Source organism: Bombina bombina, chromosome 1 (assembly GCF_027579735.1).
Source record: "Bombina bombina isolate aBomBom1 chromosome 1, aBomBom1.pri, whole genome shotgun sequence".
NCBI lineage: Eukaryota > Metazoa > Chordata > Amphibia > Anura > Bombinatoridae > Bombina > Bombina bombina.
In genome coordinates this window covers 1,376,648,983-1,376,673,578 of record NC_069499.1, presented here as the reverse complement: position 1 = coordinate 1,376,673,578, position 24,596 = coordinate 1,376,648,983, and the positions used below count along the sequence as shown (strand labels likewise).

General features: G+C 40.0%; 1 protein-coding gene across 1 annotated transcript in view; it reads right to left on the bottom strand.

The window, feature by feature from the left end:
* The window catches only part of IL6R (interleukin 6 receptor), a 132,283-nt gene that overhangs the window by 46,741 nt on the left and 60,946 nt on the right, over positions 1 to 24,596 (bottom strand). The window contains exon 6 of the mRNA XM_053695579.1: positions 5,861 to 6,002. Within this exon, the coding sequence (XP_053551554.1) occupies positions 5,861 to 6,002 (142 nt within the window). The remainder of the gene's footprint in view (positions 1 to 5,860; positions 6,003 to 24,596) is intronic.

Below are 24,596 nucleotides of genomic sequence, written 5' to 3'. Positions count from 1 at the left end.
CCGTCGCCACCTATAATAAATTTATTAACCCCTATCCTGCCCCCCCCTACACCGCCGCCACTGTAATAAAATTATTAACCCCTAAACCTAAGTCTAACCGTAACACCCCAACTTAAATATTAATTAAATAAATCTAAATAATATTTCTATTATTAACTAAATTAATCCTATTTAAAACTAAATACTTACCTTTAAAATAAACCCTAATATAGCTACAATATAAATAATAATTATATTGTAGCTATCTTAGGATTTATATTTATTTTACAAGCAAATTTCAATTTATTTTAACTAGGTACAATAGCTATTAAATAGTTATTAACTATTTAATAGCTACCTAGCAAAAATAAAGAGAAAATTACCTGTAAAATAAAAACTAACCTAAGTTACAATTACACCTAACACTACACTATCATTAAATAAATTATTCCTATTTAAAACTAAATACTTACCTATAAAATAAACCCTACGATAGCTACAATGTAATTAATAATTACATTGTAGCAATTTTAGGATTTATATTTATTTTACAGGTAACTTTGTATTTATTTTAGCTAGTTAGAATAGTTATAAATAATTATTAACTATTTAATAACTACCTAGCTAAAAGAAATACCAAATTACCTATAAAATAAATCCTAACCTAAGTTACAATTAAACCTAACACTACACTATCATTACATTAATTAAATAAATTAACTACAAATAACTACAATTAAATACAATTACATAAACTAACTAAAGTACAAAAAATAAAAAAAGCTAAGTTACAAAAAATAAAAAAAATAAGTTACAAACATTTAAAAAATGTTACAACAATTTTAAGCTAATTACACCTAATCTAAGCCCCCTAATAAAATTGCAAAGCCCCCCAAAATAAAAAAATGCCCTACCCTATTCTAAATTTAAAAAGTTCAAAGCTCTTTTACCTTACCAGCCCTTAAAAGGGCTTTTTGCGGGGCATGCCCCAAAGAATTCTACTCTTTTGCCTGCAAAAGAAAAATACAACCCCCCCAACATTAAAACCCACCACCCACATACCCCTAATCTAACCCAAACCCCCCTTAAATAAACCTAACACTACCCCCCTGAAGATCATCCTACCTTGAGTTGTCTTCAGCCAGCCGACCCACCGATGAAACCGAAGAGGAGATCCGGAGCGGCAGAAGTGATCCTCCAAGGGGCGCTGAAGAAGTCTTCCATCCGATGAAGTCATCATCCAGGCGGCGCTGAAGAAGTCTTCCATCCGGGCGATGTCATCTTCCAAGCGACGCTGAAGAAGTCTTCCATCCGGGCGATGTCATCTTCCAAGCGGGGTCTTCAATCTTCTTTCTTCAGGATCCATCTTCATCCCGCCGACGCAGAACATCCTTCTTCCCCGACGGACTAAAGACGAATGAAGGCTCCTTTAAGGGACGTCATCCAAGATGGCGTCCCTTCAATTCTGATTGGCTGATAGGATTCTATCAGCCAATAGGAATTAAGGTAGGAAAAATCTGATTGGCTGATTGAATCAGCCAATCAGATTGAGCACGCATTCTATTGGCTGATCGGAACAGGCAATAGAATGCGAGCTCAATCTGATTGGCTGATTGGATCAGCCAATCGGATTGAACTTCAATCTGATTGGCTGATTCAATCAGTCAATCAGATTTTTCCTACCTTAATTCCGATTGGCTGATAGAATCCTATCAGCCAATCGGAATTGAAGGGACGCCATCTTGGATGACGTCCCTTAAAGGAGCCTTCATTCGTCGTTAGTCCGTCAGGGAAGAAGGATGTTCCGCGTCGGCGGGATGAAGATGGATCCTGAAGAAAGAAGATGGAAGACCCCGCTTGGAAGATGACATCGCCCGGATGGAAGACTTCTTCAGCGCCGCTTGGAAGATGACATCGCCCGGATGGAAGACTTCTTCAGCGCCGCCTGGATGATGACTTCATCGGATGGAAGACTTCTTCAGCGCCCCTTGGAGGATCACTTCTGCCGCTCCGGATCTCCTCTTCGGTTCCATAGGTGGGTCGGCTGGCTGAAGACAACTCAAGGTAGGATGATCTTCAGGGGGGTAGTGTTAGGTTTATTTAAGGGGGGTTTGGGTTAGATTAGGGGTATGTGGGTGGTGGGTTTTAATGTGGGGGGGGGGTGTATTTTTCTTTTACAGGCAAAAGAGCAGAATTCTTTGGGGCATGCCCCGCAAAAGGCCCTTTTAAGGGCTGGTAAGGTAAAAGAGCTTTGAACTTTTTTAATTTAGAATAGGGTAGGGTATTTTTTTGGGGGGGGGGGCTTTGTTATTTTATTAGGGTGCTTAGATTAGGTGTAATTATCTTAAAATTGTTGGAATATTTTTTAAATGTTTGTAACTTATTTTTTTTATTTTTTGTAACTTAGCTTTTTTTATTTTTTGTACTTTAGTTAGTTTATGTAATTGTATTTAATTGTAGTTATTTGTAGTTAATTTAATGATAGTGTAGTGTTAGGTTTAATTGTAACTTAGGTTAGAATTAATTTTACAGGTAATTTTGTATTTCTTTTAGCTAGGTAGTTATTAAATAGTTAATAACTATTTAATAACTATTCTAACTAGCTAAAATAAATACAAAGTTACCTGTGAAATAAATATAAATCCTAAAATAGCTACAATGTAATTATTAATTACATTGTAGCTATCTTAGGGTTTATTTTACAGATAAGTATTTAGTTTTAAATAGGAATAATTTATTAAAGTATAGTGTAGTGTTAGGTGTAATTGTAACTTAGGTTAGGATTTATTTTACAGGTAAATTTCTCTTTATTTTAGCTAGGTAAACTATTAAATAGTTAATAACTATTTAATAGCTATTGTACCTAGTTAAAATAAATTGAAATTTGCCTGTAAAATAAATATAAATCCTAAGATAGCTACAATATAATTATTATTTATATTGTAGCTATATTAGGGTTTATTTTAAAGGTAAGTATTTAGTTTTAAATAGGATTAATTTAGTTAATAATAGAAATATTATTTAGATTTATTTAATTAATATTTAAGTTGGGGGTGTTAGGGTTAGGGTTAGACTTAGGTTTAGGGGTTAATAATTTTATTACAGTGGCGACGGTGTAGGGGGAGCAGGATAGGGGTTAATAAATGTATTATAGGTGTGGGGGGCAGATTAGGGGTTAATAAGTTTAATATAGGTTGCGGCGGGGTCCGGGAGCGGCGGTTTAGGGGTTAAACTATTTATTTAGTTGCGTCGAGGTCCGGGATCAGCAGGATAGGGGTTAATAACTTTATTATAGAGGGGGGCAGGATAGGGGTAAATAGGTATCATGTAGGTGGCGGCGGGGTCTGGGAGCGGCGGTTTAGGGGTTAATACATATATTATAGTTGCGGCGGGGTCAGGGAGCGGCGGTTTAGGGGTTAATACATATATTATAGTTGCGGCGGGGTCAGGGAGCGGCGGTTTAGGGGTTAACATGTTTATTATAGTGGCGGTGGGCTCCGGGAGCGGCGGTTTAGGGGGTAATACATTTATTTAGTTGCGGCGGTGTGGGGGGGACAGATTAGGGGTGTTTAGACTCGTTGTACATGTTAGGGTGTTAGGTGCAGACATCTTCCATAGGAATCAATGGGATGTCTGGCAGCAGCAAACATGAACTTTCGCTATGGTCAGACTCCCATTGATTCCTATGGAATCCGCCGCCTCCAGGGCGGCGGATTGAAAACCAGGTACGCTGGGCCGGAAAAGTGCCGAGCGTACCTGCTAGTTTTTTGATAACTAGCAAAAGTAGTCATATTGTGCCGCACTTGTGTGCGGAACATCTGGAGTGACGTAAGAATCGATCTGTGTCGGACTGAGTCCGGCGGATCGAAACTTACGTCACAAAATTCTACTTTTGGCCGGTCTCTAGCCTTTGATAACTAAGGCAAATCAGCCTCACCACAAATACGCTGCGGAATTCCAGCGTATTTGAGGTTGACGGCTTGATAACTACCCCCCAATATGTCTAGAGGAAAGCCAACACAGCTCACCATCCAAATAACACCATACTTACAGTAAAGCATGGAGGTGGTAATATCCTGTTATGGGGGTGTTTCTATGCAGCAGGCACTAGAGCACTTGTCAGGATAGAAGGAATAATAGATGGGGCAAAATACCGTCAAATTCTTGAGGAAAAGCTACTGCCCTCTGCCAGGAAGTTATCAATGGGAAGAATGTTAATCTTCCAACACGACAATGACCCAAAGCACACAGCAAAAATGACCACACAACTGTTAAAGGAGAAAAAGGTGAATGTTCTTGCATGGCCTAGTCAGATCCTAGACTTAAACCCCATTGAATATCTGTGGCATGGCTTGAAGACTGCAGTCCACAAACGATTCAAATGTAATGGAACTGGAGCAGTTCTGCAAAGAAGAGTGGGCAAATATTGCACAGTCTAGCTGTGCAAAGTTAGTAGAGACATATCCCAACAGACTAAAGGCTGTAATTAAAGCAAAAGGTGGTTCAACAAAATACTGACACAAGGGGGTGATCCTTTTTGCAACTCAGTGATTCTGTTTTTGAATTGTCTTTATTTTTGCCTGACATGTTGGTGTTGGTTATATCTTTCACTTGGATGTTATAAGTTGCACTGAGTAATTACAACTGGATAAACAAAAACTGTGTCTGTCTTTATTTCAGGCTGCAAAGCAACACAAATGTGATTTTTTTTTCAAGGGGGTGATTCTTTTCAATACCCACTGTTAATGGTATTTGCTCACATTACAAATATACCTTGGCATAAAGTATACTATATTTAGATACCCCAATTTAGGGCCAGATTTTGAGTGGATCGCAAAATATTGCTTTCGCGAGTGCGATATTTGCACTCCACTCAGTACTACCAGGGCACGCAAATGCGGGCTAGTATTACAAGTTAGGTACTCTGGTTCGCATTGCACGGAAACTTTTCCTTCACGAGAGCAGCCTTCCATAGGCTTCAATGGGAGCCTCGTTCTTATGCCGTGAGACAAGGCTGAGAACCTAGGGCAGCAAAGGGGGTAAGTCGCGCAGCGATGGGCAGCAAATTTAAAAACATATGAATATATACATATATATTTATGTGTTAATATGTGTATATACACATATTAACACATAAATATATTTATGTATATAAGCATACACAGTCCCCATAGACCACAATGTAAAGGCACTTTCAGTGCCGTTTTTTTCTTCCTAACACCCCACTCCTGCACACTTTAAGCCATAAAAACTGCTTTTTGCAGTTAACGTTTAAAAAATAAAAATGCTACTATTTTTAAATCCAACACTACACTTTATTTAGGGAGCTATTGGGCACATTTTTAAAATTAACCAGAGGTCTGACCTCTGGTTAATATTCGGAGCACTAATCGCTACTGCAAGCTTGCGGCAGCAATAATCAGCTTGTAATGGCTGGTTATAACACGTGCCCATAAACGGGGGAATTTGCCTGTTTACAGGCGTGCAATAAATGAACGCTCCACTTGTAAACTAGCCCTTAATATGTAATTGTCATTGTTTAAAAGCATAGCTAGGAAGGCTCACAGGTAGCAATGCACTGCTGGGATTGGTGGCTGCACATATACGCCTCTTTTGATTGGCTCACCAGATGTGTTCACCTTGTTCTCAGTAGTGCTAGAAGTAAATTAGAACACTTCTTAAAATTGTGTACTCTATCAGGATTGTGAAAGAAAACCTGGGGTTTCATGTCCATTTTTTTTGTTTTATAAATGTTTAGACTTAGCTGATTTGTTAGACATAAATGTCTAGTAAGTACAAGGTGCCTATTTCAAATGTTGCACAAGTGTAAGACAATCATGTAAAACATACATTTAAACATTTGTTTTGCTTGCATTCATACCTGTCCATGGCTCGCCTTGTGCCACCGTGCTCCAGTTACCCCAGCTGCCCCTGTTAAACTCTTCCTGTGCTCTCACTATAACATAATATTTCCTGCCTTTCAAGGCATCAACAATCATGAAGTCGGTTTCCTTTGTGCAACACTGAAAAGGAGACATTTGTTTTTCACCAACAAATATAAAAACATACTATGCAGACAGATCAGTATCAATGGCCACTTAACCAGCCCTGATTTAAAATGTTCATGATCAGACCCACCTGTTCTCTGATCCACTCTAAGGAAATCAGCATAATACATTAGCTTTAAATGGCAGTACAGTTTATTTTTGTCATTTTTATAAGCTAATAAATCTTGAGATAATATGCCTTATACTATATAGATTGGCATTACGCCATGTTTGCTTAAAGGGACAGTCTAGGCCAAAATAAACTTTCATGATTCAGATAGAGCATGTAATTTTAAACAATTTACTTTTATCACCAATTTTGCTTTGTTCTCTTGGTATTCTTAGTTGAAAGCTTAACCTAGGAGGTTCATATGCTAATTTCTTAGACCTTGAAGCCCACCTCTTTTCAGATTGCATTTTAACAGTTTTTCACCACTAGAGGGTGTTAGTTCACGTATTTCAATAGATAACACTGTGCTCGTGCACGTGAAGTTATCTGGGAGCAGGCACTGATTGGCTAGACTGCAAGTCTGTCAAAAGAACTGAAAAAGGGGCAGTTTGCAGAGTCTTAGATACAAGATAATCACAGAGGTTAAAAGTATATTATTAGAACTGTGTTGGTTATGCAAAACTGGGAAATGGGTAATAATAAAGGGATTATCTATCTTTTAAAACAATAAAAATTCTGGTGTAGACTGTCCCTTTAATAACATGAGGAAAGGGAACAAATTGCAGGGTATATATGTTTTGTATTACAAGCGTTTTAATAAAAAAAAATAAAAAAAAATAAAAAGCATAACAATAAAGTCATTGTTACAAACAATATATATTCATTACTAAGATATGTGAAAAAAACTAAATTTATTCTTACCTGATAAATTATTTTCTTTCTTAGTGGTGAGAGTCCACGAGGCAAACACACCGCACACCAGAGCATTCAAATGTCTCTCCCACTTCCCTCTCTCTCCCAGTAGTACTTATAGCCAAGGAAAAAAGTAATAAGGAAGCAAAAGAAAATGGTGGAGTAAAGAACTGCAGTACTAAACTGCCACCACTTACTAAACAAACCGGCGGATTCATAGACTCTCACCACCAAGAAAGAAAATCATTTATGAGGTAAGAATACATTTTGTTTTCCTTCTAAAGCTGGTTAGAGTCCATAACCTCTCTCTGGGTAACCAATACCCAAGCTGTTAAGTACATAATTTTATTTGAGTAGGACAAAAAGAAAAAAAGGCAGGCACCTATTTACCAGACACCCCAGCCTGAAGGACCTTCCTACCGAATACAGCCTACACCAAAGAAACACATCAAAATGGTAAAATTTTGTGAACGTGTGTAAAGAAGCCCAAGTAGCAGCCCTACAAATCTGTTTTACAGATGCCTTATTGCTGCTGAAAGACCAGGATGTGGAAGCGGAATGAGTTGAATGAGCAATAATTCTGGCAGGAGGCCACTGACCTTCCTTTAGGTAAGTAGAAACAAAAAAGTGCACTAAAAACAGCAACACATCAATTAGTATGTTTTAAATAATTTTAATCCTATTAATCAGAAAACATCACTGTGTTAAATATCCTATAAATGAGAAACCACCGGTGGTATTAAAAAAACTAAAATAAGCTGTAGCATATAATACACAATTTATAATAAAATGTTAGGTAAAAATATATATATATTAAAAGTCACAAGTTAATCCAAATAATGTCTCCAAATACTGTCAGTATGTGAACATGAATATGTCACTGTAGAGAGTAAAGTTCCACTTTTTGAATATAAAAGATAAACCTTGATGTGCCACTGTCAGGTTTAAAGTTCCACTTTGTTAATCGTAAAACCTTGGATGTATTGTGAATCCCCTGGTTCATGCAACCCTGTAGAACATGTGTGTATTTACTTGCTTTTGACAACGGTTACACATCCGTCTAGATTGATGTCCTTTAGGGGCTATTCACAACCTTACCGCTTTGGCTTGTGCGACAATGAATGCCTATCACTCTCCGGTTTGACTTCCAGGAGCTTTTGCGGACCTCACCGCTGTGGCGTCCGTCTCGTATGCACCGATTCTCCTCCGCTCGTCTCACTTCCATGTTAGCGGTCACATTGGCTAGGCCAGTTAATGGAAAGGCTCCTTCAGCCGAAAATGTTTCCGTATACAGAGAATAGCTGTTCAGGATGATATTTCTCCAATTTACTCACAGAGCGTTCTTTTTAGGAGCTGTGTGTCCAGGTCACGTCTACTCTCAAAGGCCTTTATCAAGATGATCTGCTCTTCCACTAGCTGCTTTTTCTCCAGGTAAGCCATGTGTATTAGACTCCTCAACCAGAACCACAAAGAAACTGACTCTTGTGCTTTCCGAGTACAAAGCAAATAAGACTGATGGAAATCCTTTGTAGCTTTCAAATAGAATTTCAATGCCCTGACTGCATCTAAGTTGTGCAGATGTCTTTCCTTAGAGGACTACGGGTTAGGGACTACCTTTGGCAGAAAACCATTAACTGTTTATAACACCACCTAGTAAGGTTGATCGCAAGTTAAGACAGACAAGTATAAAACCCTCTGAGCTGAAGAAATAGCTAGTAAAAACAGAACCTTCCAAGATATAATCTTGATATCCAGAGAATGCATAGGTTTAAAAGGATGAACTTGCAAAGGCCTCAGAACTAAGCTATGATTCCATGGAGGAGAAACTGGTTTACCAACAGGTCTGATTCGGACCACAGCCTGAACAAAAGATTGAATATCAGGAAGCCAAGCTTACTTCCTGCGAAACAAACCAGAGTGCAGATATTTGCCCCTTGAGATAACTGGCTGACAAACCCTTACTTAGTACCTTGGTAAAAACATGAGGAGCTGTAGCCAGACCAAAAGGTAACACTACAAACTGGTAATGTTTGTTCAGAAAGATAAAATGAAGAAACTGATGGTGATCCAGGTGGATTGGAATGTTCAGATATGCATCTTTTAGGTCTATGTCAGACATGAACTGTTTCTTAAGAACTAGAGCAAGGATTGATCTGATTGTTTCCATTTTGAGGGAAGGAACCCTTAAGAACTTGTTTAGGATCTTTTAAGGGATAGTGTAGTCAAAATTAAACTTTAATGATTCAGATAGAGCATGAAATTCTAAGCAACTTTCTAATTTACTCCTATTATCAATTTTTCTTTGTTCTCTTGGTATCTTTATTTGAAAAAACTTGGACTGTAAACTTAGAAGCCGGCCCATTTTTGGTTCAGCACCTGGGTAGTGCTTGCTGATTGGTGTTTAAATGTAGCCATCCAATCAGCAAGTGCTACCCAGGTACTGAACCAAAAATTGGCCGGCTCCTAAGTTTACTTTCCAGCTTTTTTAAACAAAGATATAAAGAGAACGAAGAAAAATTGATAATAGGAGTAAATTAGAAAGTTGCTTACAATTGCATGTTCTATCTGAATCATGAAAACATAAATTATGCTTACCAGATAATGTCCTTTCCTTCTGTATGGGAAGAGTCCACAGCTGCATTCCTTACTTGAGGGGAAATACTGAACCTGGCCACCAGGAAGAGGCAAAGACACCAAAGCCAAAGGCTTAAATACCTCGCCCACCTCCTCATAACCCCAGTCATTCTGCTGAGGGAACAAGGAACAGTAGGAGAAATATCAGAGTAAAAAAGGTGCTAGAAGAATAAATTTAGATTTAGGGCCACCAATCGGAGAACACGGGCAAGAGATGTGGACTCTTCCCATACAGAAGGAAAGGAAATTATTTGGTAAGCATAATTTATGTTTTCCTTCTTAATATGGGAAGAGTTCACAGCTGCATTCCTTACTTGTGGGAAACATATACCCAAGCTCTAGAGTACACAGAATGCTAACGGGAGGGAAAAAAGGAGAGGCGGACCCTAATCTGAGGGCACCACAGCCTGCAAAACCTTTCTGCCGAAGGCTGCTTCAGCAGAAGCAAATACATCAAACATGTAAAATTTGAAAACAAATATAAGGACTATCAGGTAGCCTCCTTACAAATCTGGTCTATAGAGGCCTCATTTTTGAAGGCCCAGGAGGAAACCGCCGCTCTCGTAGAATGAGCCGTAATCCTAAGAGGACGACTCTGACTTTAGCTGACTCTATGCTAAACGGATGACACTCCTCAGCCAAAAAAGATAAGGAAGTCGAAGTGGCCCTCTGACCCCAATGCTTCCCGGAAAGGAGAACAAACAGAGAAAGAAGTTTGTCTAAATTCATTAGTGGCCTGACGATAGAACATTAAGGCGCAAACCACATCCAGAATTACATTGTAAACGATCCTTCGACGAAGAAGGATTAGAACATAAGAAAGGAACCACAATCTCTTGATTGCTTTTGCCAATTGACACAACCTTAGGAAAAAACCTAACTTGGTTCGTAGAACAGCCTTATCAGCATGGAAGGCCAGATAAGGAGGGACACATTGCAAGGCAGCAATCACAGATACTAGCCAGCAGAAAAGGAACCCTCCAAGACAACAATTTAATTGTCTCAGAAAACCGTCTCTTGGCTAGGACTAAGTGTTCAATCTTCACGCAGTCAGCCTCAGAGAATCTAGACATTGATGATTAAAGAGACCTTGGACAGCAGATCCCTGCGACAAGGTAACTTCCACGGTGGAGATGAGGACATCCCCACTAGATCCGCGAACCATATTCTTCGCAACCAAGACGGAGCAATTAGTATCACTGACGCCTGCTTAATTTGAGCCACTACACTAGGAAGTAGTGGTAAAGGACAGAAAAGATCAATTAGATTGAACCTCCAAGGCACAGCTAATGCATCTGTGAGGATCCCTGTACCTCGACCCATATCTGGGTAGCTTGGTAATGAGACGTCATAAGATCTACCTCTTGCAGATCTCCACAAACACTTGGGATGGAGAGACCATTCTCCCGGATGAAAGGATTGTCTGCTGAGGAAATCAGCTTCCCAGTTGTCCACATTACTGGCAGCAAACAAATGTGGGTCTCCGCCCACTCCAGAATCCGAGATACTTCCCTCATAGCTAGGAGCTTCTCGTTCCCCCCCTGATGGTTGATGTAAGCCACTGAGGTTATATTGTCTGATTTGAATCTGATAAACTGGGACAAACCCAGCAGAGGCCAAGCCCTCAGAGCATTGTATATTGCCCCAAAAGATCCAAAATGAGATTGGGAGGGCTCCTGAGTCTATAGGCCCTGTGCCTTCCTGGCACCCTAAAGAGCTCCCCATCCTGACAGACTCGCAACCATAGTCATAATCACCCATGATGGTCTTAAGATGGACATCCCTCCGGACAAGTGATCCTGACAAAAACATCAAGAGAACGAATCTCTCGATCGGTTGTCCAGAGAAATCTGTTGAGACAGATCCAAATGATCGCCGTTCCACTGCTTCAGCATCCGCAGTTGCAGCAGTCTGAGGTGAAACCTGGCAAAGGAAATTATGTCCATGCTGGACACCATGAGACCAATCACCTCCATACACCGAGCCACAGAAGGCCTTAAGGAGGGCTGGAGGGCAAGACATGTTGAAGCTAACATGAAACGTCTCTGGTCTATTAGAAATATTCTCATTCTATTATAGTACCTGTGAATTCTACTCTGGTATTTGATACAAGAGAACTCTCTCTATAATTGTCTTCCATCCATGGGATCGAAGAATACAGAGGAGAGATTCCGAATGGTCCACTACTCGAAAAAATTTCTTGGAGCCGTAGCTAGACCAAACGAAAGAGCAATAAACTGGAAGTGCTGGTCCAGGAACGCAAACCTTAGGAATTGGAAGTGGTCCTGGAGGATTGGTAAGTGAAGGGAGCATCCTTCAGATCTATTGTGGTCATGAACTGCCCTTCTCGAACTAGGGGAATGAACCTTACTGTCTCCATCTTGAACAAAGGGACATATAAAAACTTGTTGAATAACTTTAGGTTCAGAATCGGACGGAAAGTTCCTTCCTTCTTTGGGACTACGAAAAGATTTGAATAGTATCCCAAACCTCTCACTGAGATAGGCACTAGGATAATAACTCCTAAAAGGACAGATCCCGTGCGCACCCCAGAAAGGCTTCCCTCCTCTCTGGTCAGGAAGACAGGATAGAGAGGAGGAATCTGCCCTTGTGTGGCTGGGACTTAAAACCTATCTTGTAACCCTGAGCTATGACCTCAAGGATCCATGTATCCTGCACATCCCTGAACCAAGCATCTGAAAACAGCGACAGTCTGCCCCCTACACGATCCAGAAGAGGACCGGGGACTGCCCATTCATGCCGACTTAGACTCGGCGGTGTTCTTGCTCTGCTTGGATTTATTCCAGGACTGAGCCGGCCTCCAAGAGCTCTTGTTATGCTCTGGCTTAGTGGAGGACTGCTGACATGGGCTTTATCAAAATGAAAAGAATGTAAATTGTCCCTTAGACTTGTTCATATTGTCACCCTTGCCCCCTAAAACCATGGAGATAATTGAGTCCAGGCCTGGACCAAACAAAATTATTCCCTTAAAGGGGAGGGAAAGAAGTCTAGACTTAGAAGTCGTATCCGCAGACCATGACTTCAGCCAGAGCCCAATGGGCCTGACCAGAAAAAGCTGAAGCCGTAGCAATCAGACGAATAATTCTGCATATTAGCATCACAGAGAAAAGAATTAGCAACCCTCAAAGCCTTAATTCTTTCCTGAATAACGTCGAGGGGATCCCCCCTTGATCAAATCCCGTAAGGAGTCGCACCAATAGGTAACTGCTCCAGCAACCGCGGCAACAGCCGCCGACAGTTGAAAAAACAAATATCCCGTATGTTGAAACATATTTCTTAACAGAGCTTCCATCTTTTATCCATGGGCTCTTTAAACGAAGAGCTATCCTCAAGCAGGATAGTAGTACGTTTAGCCAGGGTGAAGATAGCGCCATCCCTATTACAGACGGAATCTCACAACTCCATAGAGAGTCCAGGACCGGGAACAATTTGTTAAAAGGAGAAGAGGGGAAAAAGGAATCCAATCCTGTCCCATTCATTCTTAATAATATTCGCCATATACAGGAGCAGGGAAGGATAAAGTACCACCCTGTCCTCAAACTCTATCCAATTTAGGAACCAAAGGTTCATCAGGCAATTTGGCCTCTGGAACCTCTGAATTCACCAAAAAATTCCTTTAGAAGAAAGTGCAAATTCCCAAAACTAAAGTTTGGTTCCTCCACAGTCAGAGGTTTAGAGGCAGCAGACTCCAACCCAGAATGTTCATACTCTGAAGTCTCAGAAAGAACATTATCCTCGGATAACCCAATCAGTTAAATCCAATAAATGATCTGATGTACTCTGGCAAGGAGTGCAATATGTAACCTTTCGCTTGCGCTTAGCAGGACAAGGTAAAGCATTAAAGGCCACAGACACCGCCGTCTGAACTACACAGTAACGTCTGGTGAAAAAAGGCCCCCTCCAGATGGAGGATCAGCAATGCTACGGGAAACTGCATGTGGAGAGGGATAAGAATGTAGGGTACGCACCTCACTGGATGACTGGGTTATTCACCACCTCCTTTGACCCAGACAGTACAGAGAATTATGACTCCTCTCTGATAGACACCCGGTCAGGAAAAAGAGAATGAATCACATGGTGCACAATGCAGGACCGTCCCTGCTATGAGAAAAAGTGCACCAAGCTTATAAGCTGCACAGCTCTCAAAGTGAAAGTGAAACGTGTAAAAGCAGCATAAAATCAAATAAACATATAAGATTATTCCCCACTGTTCAATAATCCCACTAAGAAGATATTAACCCTTGATTCTATATAGATATAGATAAAAGGAGTCACACTGTGACCCTGTCTTCTTGCTTCATCATACATGTATAAAATATGAAACGATATTACCAGAATCTATGCCGTGGAACAGTAACACGGTCCTTCAAGTTTGACAGATAGTAGCATTGCTTCTAACATGGACTTGAGTGAAGAAAGCAGGCAGCGAAACTCATCAACGCTGATTGCTTAAAGAGCTGTTAATATGAGTCGGGATGATTTTGCAGAAAGACTCTCCCTTCATCTCTGGACTCTAACTTTCATCCATGCTCTCACTGAGAGGCTGACAGGACTACTAAAAACTCCAGTCCCATATCGAAGAGTACTACCCTCCATAAGAGACTACTCCGTAATCTTCTAACACTTCTCTGCCAACCTCCTGTGATGAAAGGCAAAGAATGACTGGGGTTATGAGGAAGTGGGGGAGGTATTTAAGCCTTTGGCTCCTCCTGATGGCCAGGTTCAGTATTTCCCACAAGTAAGGAATGCAGCTGTGGACTCTTCCCATATTAAGAAGAAAAGTTTATTTTTGACTAGACAATCCCTTTAAGTTCAAAATGGGTTTGAACTGTCCCTCCTTCTAGGGTAGAACAAAATCCCTTCTGTGGTTTGCCACTGGTACAGGGACATTTACCCCCATATTCTCTAGATCCTTCACTCACTCAAAGAAGGCCGTCCGTTCTCTTTTCTTGACATATGGAAATATGAGACAGGATAAACCTTATCAGAGGAGGCTAAGATTTGAAACCTTGCAACACTATCTCCATAACCCATTAATCTTGGATAGACTGTGCCTAGACCTTTAAAAAAAAGGCTCAATCTGTCCCCTACTGGAGAAAAATCCAGATCAGGGGCTGCACCTTAATGCATACTTGTTCTCTGTAGAAGACTTCTTCGCCTGCTTAGACTTACTCCAAGCCGGGTTAGGTCTACATGTGTAATTGGAGTAGTCCAGTTTCTGGTTAGAAGAAGAACTTTCTCTGGCAAAAGGAGCAAAAATGTATATTAAACTTTCCCTTAGGCCTAGACTTCTTGGTCTGTGACAAAAGGGCACCCTTGTCCCCAGTCACAGTATATATAAATTAATCCAATTACGGACCAAACAAGGCTTTACCCTTGAACGCAATGGATAACAATCTAGATTTAGAAACCATGTCAGCAGACAATGATTTCAGTCAAAGGGCCCTTCGGCACAACACAACTAGAGCCGTATTCTTAGGATTAATGTGAACAATCTGGATGATCACAGATAAAGGAATTTGCCCTCTTCAAGCATTGGATACGATCTTTGATATCTTCTAAAGAAGATTCCTCAGAGATGAAGTCATTTAAGGAGTCGCACCAAAAAGCAGCAGCTCAGGCCACTGCGGAGAGAGATACTAAATGCTGGTTGAAACAACAGTATTCCTTAAAGAAAGGCTTTTCGTAGAAAACCCTCAAACTTTCTGTCCCCGGGATCTTTAAAAAAATAGTATCTTCCAAAGGATTAGTGATCCTCCTACCTAAGGTAGATAGCACCATGTACCTTAGGGATAGTTACCCACAATTCCAAGTTGGTTTCAGAGGCAGGAAATAGATTCTTAAAGGCAGGAAATGGGGTAAAGGGAACTCGAAGTTTATCCGATTCTTTAGAGACAATTTCAGAAAGTCGGAGCCGGGAAAATCTCTGGAACCTTAGACTAGCAGGCCCATTTATCAAGCTCCGTATGGAGCTTGAAGGGCCGTGTTTCTGGCGAGTCTTCAGACTCGCCAGAAACACAAGTTATGAAGCAGCGGTCTAAAGACCGCTGCTTCATAACCCTGTCCACCTGCTCTGAGCAGGCGGACAGGAACCGCCGGAAATCAACCCGATCGAATACGATCGGGTTGATTGACAGCTCCCTGCTGGCGGCCGATTGGCCGCGAGTCAGCAGGGGGCGGCGTTGCACCAGCAGCTCTTGTGAGCTGCTGGTGCAATGTTAAATGTGGAGAGCGTATTGCTCTCCGCATTTAGCGAGGTCTTGCGGACCTGATCCGCAGTGTCGGATCAGGTCCGCAAGCCCTTTGATAAATGGGCCCCTCTGGCCTTAAAATTATATTCAACCTCGGAACCAGTTTTTCTTCAACCGGTTTAGAATCCTGTACCCCTAGGGTCTTTAAGACCTCTCTTAAAAAAAGAACATAGATGTTCGATTTTATATCAAAAGGTAATATTTTCAGATACTTGTGTAAGCTGAGCCGGGGCAATACCTCTAGATGATGAGTCACGTAGTATATGCCTCTGTTAACCATTCCATTCCGCACTCAAAAAAATGATGTTTTTGCGTGGGATTTTCATAGCACCGGTATTACAGGTTGTGTGGTCCGGCTTAAATGCTTGCGTTACAGCCTATACCGACACTAACAATACCTCCATCTGAGACCAGTAGTTATGAGTTTTGCGCAACAAAAATGTTTCACAAAACTCATAACTAAAGTATTACAAAGTACACTAACACCCATAAACTACCTATTAACCCCTAAACCGCGGCCCCCCCCCGCATCACAAACACTATTTAAAACTTATTAACCCCTAATCTGCTTCCCACCCACATCGCGACTATTAAATAAACCTAATAACTCCTGATTAACCATCCCCCGACACTATATAAACCTATTAACCCCTAAAATGCCGCTCCCTGACATCACTGCCACTATAATAAAGTTATTAACCCCTAAACCTCAGGCCTCCCACATCGCCGCCGCTAAATAAACCTAATAACCCATAAACCGCCGGCCCCCCTAACTTTAAATTAAAATTATAACTATCTTAAAATAAATAAAAACTTATCTGTGAAATTAAAAAAAAACTAAGTTTAAACTATAAATTCACCTAACATAACTATTGTAATAAAATTAAAAAATCTAAATAACAAATTTAAAAAAACCTAATACTATGAAAAACAAAAAATCTAAAATTACAAAACAATAATAAACACTAAATTACGAAAAATAAAAAACACTAAGCTTACAAAAAATAATAAACGAAATGATCAAAAATAAAAACAATTACACCTAATCAAATAGCCCTATAAAAATAAAAAGCCCCCCCAAAATAAAAACACCCCCTAGCCTACAATAAACTACCAATAGCCCTTAACAGGGCCTTTTGTAGGGCATTGCCCTAAGTTAAACAGCTCTTTAACCTGTAAAAAAATACAAAGTCCCCCCAATAGTAAAACCCATCACCCAACCAACCCCCCAAATTAAAAAAACCTAACTCTAAAAAAAACCTAAGCTACCCATTGCCCCTAAAGGGGCATTTGTATGGGCATTGCCCTTAAAAGGGCATTCCGCTCTTTTAAAAAATCCCAAAGCCCTAATCTAAAAAAAAAACACCCAAAAAAATGAAAGAAAAAAAAATAACACTAACCCCAGAATATCTACTCACTGTTCCTGAAGTCCGGACATCTAACTCCATCCAGGTGGCGATATTTTCATCCATCCCGGGGGCGTCTTCTATCTTCATGCCGGCGGCGCAGCGCGGAGCCATCCTGGAAGCCCAAGACATCCTGCACGGAGCGTCCTCTTCATACGGTCCCCGTTGTACACTGAAGTTGAATGCAAGGTAAACGTTTCAAAATGGCGTACCTTGCATTCCTATTGGCTGATTTGATTCTTCAAAATCAAATCAGCCAATAGGATGAGAGCTTCTGAAATCCTATTGGCTGTTCAGAACAGTCAATAGGATGAGAGCTACTGAAATCCTATTGGCTGATTTGAACAGCCAATAGGATTTCAGTAGCTCTCATCCTATTGGCTAATAGGACACTAACCCCAGAATATCTACTCACGGTTCCTGAAGTCCGACATCCATCTCCATCCAGGCGGCGATATCCTCATCCATCCAGGGGGCGTCTTCTATCTTCATCCCGGCTGCACGGAGCAGAGCCATCCTGGAAGCCGAAGACATCCTGCACGGAGCGTCCTCTTCATGCGGTCCCCGCTGTACACTGGAGTTGAATGCAAGGTAATCGTTTCAAAATGGCGTACCTTTCATTCCTATTGGCTGATTTGATTCTTCAAATTCAAATCAGCCAATAGGATGATAGCTTCTGAAATCCTATTGGCTATTCAAAACAGTCAATAGGATGAAAGCTACAGAAATCCTATTGGCTGATTTGAACAGCCAATAGGATTTCAGTAGCTCTCATCCTATTGGCTGATTTGAACAGCCAATAGGATTTCAGAAGCTCTCATCCTATTGGCTGATTTGAATTTGAAGAATCAAATCAGCCAATAGGAATTCAAGGTCCGCTATTTTGCATTCAACTTCAGTGTAAGACAGGGACCGTATGAAAAGGATGCTCCGCTTCCAGGATGGCTCCGCGCCGCCGGGTTGAAGATAGAAGACGCCACCGGGATGGATAAAGATATCGCCGCCTGGATGAAGACTTCTCACCGCCTGGATGGAGATGGATGTCCGGACTTCAGGGACTGTGAGTAGATATTCTGGGGTTAGTGTTAGGGTTTTTTTTTTTCATTTTTTGGGGTATTTTTTTTTTTTTAGATTAGGGCATTGGGCTTTTTTTAAAAGAGCTGAATGCCCTTTTAAGGGCAATGCCCATACATTTTTTTTAAAGAGCTGTTTAACTTTTAAGGGCTATTGGTAGTTTATTAATTTTTGTAAGCTGTTTTTTATTTTTCGTAATTTAGTGTTTATTTTTTTGTATATTTACATTTTTTTATTTTTTTCGTAGTGTTAGGTTTTTTTAAATTTGTAATTTAGGTTTTAATTGGTAGTATTTTTTTTATTTTATTAGAATAGTAATATTAGTTTAATTTATAGTTTAATGTTAGGTTTATTTTTATTTCACAGGTAAGTTTTTATTTATTTTAAGATAGTTATATTGTAATTTTAATTTAAAGATAGGGAGTGTTAGGTTTAGGGGTTAATAGTTTAATTTAGTGTTTTGTGATGTGGGGGTGCTGGCGGTTTAGGGGTTAATAGGTTTATTCAGTGGTGGTGATGTGGGGGGCAGGAGGTTTAGGGGTTACTAGGTTTATTTAGTAGCGGCAATGTGGGGGACCAGAGGTTTAGGGGTTAATAGGTTTATTTAATAGCGGCAATGTGGGGGGCCGGAGGTTTAGGGGTTAATATTTTATTATAGTGTTGGCGATAGGGGGGCCGGCAGTTTAGGGGTTAATAAGTTTATCTAGGTGTTGCAATGTTGGGGAGCGGCGGATTAGGGGTTAATAACTTTTATTAGTGTCGGTGATGTTGGGGAGCGGCAGTTTAGGGGTTAATATATTTAAATAGTGTTGGCGATGTGGGTGGGCGGCATATTAGGGGTTGATAACTTTATTTAATAGTCGCGACATGGGTGGGCGGCAGATTAGGGGTTAATACGTTTTAAATAGTGTTTGTGATGCGGGAGGGTGGCGATTTAGGGGTTAATAGGTAGTTTATAGGTGTTAGTGTACCTTGTAACAGTTTAGTTATGAGTTTTGTGAAACATTTTTGTTACACAAAATCCTTAACTACTGCTTTCATATGGCGGTATGGATCATGTCAGTATAGGCTGTAATGCAAGCATTTTAGCCTGAACGCACAACCTGTAATACTGGGACTATGAAAATCCCACACAAAAACGTCATTTTTTTGAGTGCGGAATGGACGTTGTGTTACAGGCTAAAATGCTTGCCATATAGCTATACCGGCACGACTCGTAATATGCGCTCCTGGACATCAAGCGTTAAAATCCTTACCGCAACACTTGTAATCTAGCCGATAGAGATTTGTTTTTATCTTACCATCATTTTAGCCAATTTTAATTTTCATCTGTTCTAATTGGTTTTTAGTTGTTTATAATAAATGTAATAATTTATATTTTATCTTTAATATTGTCTGTTGCCTGATATCATACTTTAGCCTGTTGGCGCTCCTATTATATCTCTATTTGTATCTTTCCTAATTATCCTAGGTTTGTTAGGTAACCTTTAATAGTGAGCTTGTATGAGTGTATCTTAGGCGCTGTCAGCTATCCTCTTTTGGGTACATTTACCTAGTCAACAAGAGGAGGCTTAGGAACTTTCTAGCGACAACTGTGGCTTGCCTGTTATAATAACTTACAGAAGAAGCATTATCAAACACAGGCAGTACCCCTAATTCCCTCTCTTCCAGGAACTGTCCTTTGAGGGGAAATTTCTAAAATCTTGTTCAAAGCACCTCACTCCTTGCCATCTTCCTGACACGACAAAGAACTACTGGGAGAGAGAGAAGTAGGAGGGATAGTTGCTTTGGTGTGGGGTGTCTTTGTCTCCTCCTGGTGGCCAGGTAATGAAATACCAAGAGTAAGGTTGGGGATTCTCTATTAGAAAGAAATATACTTATAGCTTTATCACAATAATGTGCACTAAGTTACTTTCAGATATAGCAGAAAAAATTAAACATTATATACAGTAGATGAATTATAAATTATCATAAAGTATCTCCTCAAGGTATTACAATTTATGGACAGATGTGTTTTACCTTTGACAAACTAATTAGCACATACAAATAAAAGGAGGTAAATTACACACACACTACAAACACAGTTCAATTCTAAGAGCATGTAGGGCTGCTTTGGGAGGAACTAGGAACCCAAAGCCAATTCTCAAAGCTGTCGAACCGTAAATTGGCAATGGATTTTTTTTTATCTAACTTTTTTTTTGTCTCAGACAGAACAATAAGACAGATAATTGGGGCAAAATGAGGATTTAAAAAAAAAACCCCAGTAATTACATTGCACAAGACATATATGTTGTGTTGCTATAGAAGGAAATATCTTTTTAAAACAAATTCAAATAATTTGTACTGCAATTTCTGTTCAATAGCAAAACTCCACCTACGTTTTGCCTTATTTGGAGAAACCAATCTGGGCTTTAGTATACAGACAACAAGGCTAGCCATGGTCATTGTTTTGTAGTTGCTATCAGCTAAATCCAATTAGGGAAATATATGTAGCAAGATTAGCTTTGAGAAGTCAGCAGGCTGCATTTTAAATTCTGAGAATTAGACAATCTACATCTAACTGCACTCAAAGTAAAAAATGAGCTCTGCTGCATTAGTGTGCATATTACAAACTGAAAGTAAAAAGGTAGAGTGTGAGCTAAAGACTCAGGAGCGCTAACTTCAAGACTTATGATATTGCGACCATGCTAACGACTTCTCCTCATTAACTTCTATGGGGCACGCTTCAAAAAAAAAATCTTCTGCACGCTAATCTGACACTGCGCTAAAGCTGAAGGTGAGTTAGGAATACTTTACATTCCTAAGTTCTTCACATAGAAAAATAATGTTCTTTTTATTTTTAAATAGATATTTCTATATATACAGTTTATATGATTTTTAATGTAAAACAAATAAATATATATATATATATATATACCTATATGAATATATACATATATATATTTATATTTATTTATTTATTGTGACAGCGCTAAGGGATGGTGTACAATGAAATATAGGTTTCCACACAAATTGTATATTTTGGGACGGTAATCACCTCCACAGTTTGGGTGTGGCAGAGAATTGCAGTTCAGGTTTTCCTTAAGGTTTTCTCACCTGCAGCTAATTAAAGTGAAGGTAAAGTGAAACGCTATATTATAGTTACTAATAGAAATTAAACAAAATAAATATAACTTTCATTCATCAAATTTTTCAAATATTTATATTACCGGAGATATCTTCTATTATTCTCATGTATTCGGCTTTCCGAAAAACAACCCGTAAAATTTCTTTTTTTTATAAACAACGATCACGTTGTTCTGCCATCCAATTGATTTTTTGGCCGTTAGGCAGCCGTCAATTTACGTCATAAAACTCTGGCTCTATATGCGCATGCGTGACATCTTCCACTGCTCATTTCTCCAGCTCGCGCGTCCACGTTTTGCGCATGCGCAGTATAAACTTCACTGTGTAGGCATAGTTGGACAGCATAGGAACTCAGATGCATGTGCAGTAGAGACAAACAACCGCGATTAACGCATGAGCAAAGATCCATGTCCAAAATGTATGCGCATGCGCAGTAACTCCATGCTCGATGTGCACGAGCTTACTAGACACGTATAGAGCGGGTGGGACCGCTCTATACGTCACAGTGTCATAAACCAGGAAATGGAGGATGGGCGGAGATTCTGCAGGGAACGGTATGAAAAATAAAGATAAAAATATACCTAAACAAATAAAAAAAAAATTAAAACAAACCTAGCGACTGTATTTGACTTAGTAAAAGGAACATAAATACAATTGCTAGTTAAGAAAACTTTACCTTCACTTTAAGGTCAATTAACTCCTGTTAAATAGTGTGCTAGAGCACATACCCCCATCACCACCATAGTGTTGACGTTAAAGAACGCAGCGGTAGAAGATTTCGGCGTGAGCATCCTTTACCCTTCTTTGTTGAGTAAAGGATAGTTGTGGGCAGGTAACCCACTGGCAGCGTAGTACAAAATCAGCAGGCAAAGTATAGTTGTAGTCAAGCAGAGATCAGGTAACAAACTGGAGAAACAAGAATTAGAGCACCCAAGAACTAATCCAATATACAGGCAAAGATGGAAGCCCAAAACAAGCTATTTTAAGGGTATGAGAAAAAGTAGGATGCTCTATAGTAGTCTATAGGCTAGATTTATTAAAGCTGAGGCATACAGGGGCGCGTATATGCGCCCATGTACGCCTCAGCTCGCCTGTGGTGGGGCAAAAATACCCGCAGGTATTCGGCATTGCACACAAGCGCCCACAGCCACGCACAGGCAGGAGCTGTCAATCTAGACCGAGGAGATTGAATTTCGCCACATTAGAGTTGGCGAAGAGGCTAGGGAAGCAGCGGTCTGGTGACCGCTGCTTGATAAATGACGGCGAGCAAGTTCTTGTGAGAACTTGCAGCTGTAGGGCGTTAATAAATCTAGCCCTATGTGTTGCACAGATATAGCACACACAGATATTGTTTTGAGAAGAAAGTAGCGCAAGACACAAAGAAACAGACAGAGCTTGTTGCTAAGGAGTGCTAATGACTGTCAGATCATGTGTGCTAACAGGAGCATTATGACAAGATTAACTACACTTTGACCAAAGAGAAGTACTACACTTTCTACAGAGGCATTCCATCCCTTCTGGCAAGCTGTGTGAAAGAGCAGCCAGATTGACAGCATTCCTAAATACACTGAAGCTGTACCAGCTGTACTTGAAGTCCAATAAAGAGCAAGTAGTGCTAATTTGCACGGCTTTCCTTTCACAATCAACAAACCTCAACTCCAATGACCATCTTTGGAACATTTGAAAAAGGAAAAATGTAAAACCCCACATCTCTAGACATTCTCTGGGATGCACTAAGGGCCAGATTCCAAGTGGTGCGCTAATTGTGGTTTATCGCGGGGAGTTTCCGCACTTTGGAAGTAGTGCACGTATTACAAGTTGAAAATAAACGCGTACACTCGAGCGCAATTGAATTTAACATGCAGCAGGTAAGCGTGACCTCAGAGCTCTGGTTAACTGTTACACTTGAATAAAAAGTTGCACAAAATACAACAAAAATACATTTAAAAGTACAGTTACACTCATAATAACAATTGCAATAAAAAGTTATAAGGGCTCAAAGATATGAGGTTTCAAGTTTTAGAAAAAAAGGCTGCAAAGGGGTTTAACCCCTTGAGTGCTAATGATGGCTCTGAGCCGTCGCAGAGTTTCCCACTCTGGTGCTAACGACGGCTCAGAGCCGTCGCTAGCACTCTCCCGCCTTGAGGGAGATCTGGGGGCTCCCACCCACTCCTACCCCGTCGATCAGGCCTGCATAGTGACAGGCATCGCTGGGGCTTCACGTTTTTCGCGGTGACGTTACACGCAATGACGTGATGACGTCACTGCGCAACTTTATTAAAAATTTACAATACAAAGTATAGGGAAAGGGGCATGCTGCTTAGAAGTCTGTATCTCAGGCATCTAAGCAGCTACAGACCCCAAATACCCTAACCTTTCCAACAGTGTAAGTCTTGGGGATCTGGAAAAAAAATACAAAAGTTAAAAAAAAAAAAATCAAAAAATTTAAAAAAAAAAAAAAAAACTTAAATCACCTTAGCACCCAGGTGGGAAAGTGCTTTGCACTCAAAGGGTTAGAGATACGTACATATACTTCTATATATGTATCTATGTATGCATAAATAAATATATATATATACATTTGTATATATGCGTGTACTGTATATTTCTTTTAGCAAAACATCCTAGAATGCAAACATAATCCTTGACAGATAATTAACCAATGTGCTCTCAATCAAACCTCTTTTTATGTATATTTGGTTGCCGTGTTTAAGGCAATGTAAACTTATCATTTTCCCCTAATGCGAAGCATAAAGATAAACTAGAAAAAAATGATACCTCATGTAGGAGGTAGCGGTCTCTCTTGGACATCTGATGTTATTATATAGTGGTTTGAGGATATAATAGGGGGTATATAACAAATTAAAGGTATATAGGGTCGCCTTTGGACCCTTAGTAATATGATACATGATGGTGACATAACTAAAATGTGAAACAGCAAAGTAACAAGAAAGCAGCTTGTCACATGAGATTACAATTATAGATATCAGAATATATGTATCACTATATTTAATAATACAAGGAAACATTTCTGTAGGGTGCATTTCCCTTTGCTTACGATGTAAGCCCACTGGAGTGGGGGGGGGGGGTCCGGTGATATTTGAATAAATCAGTTAGCGAAGATTCGATGAGCCAAGTATCGGGACCGTGCTACATTCGTACAGGAAATGTACACAGTTTATCTAATTTAAAATCT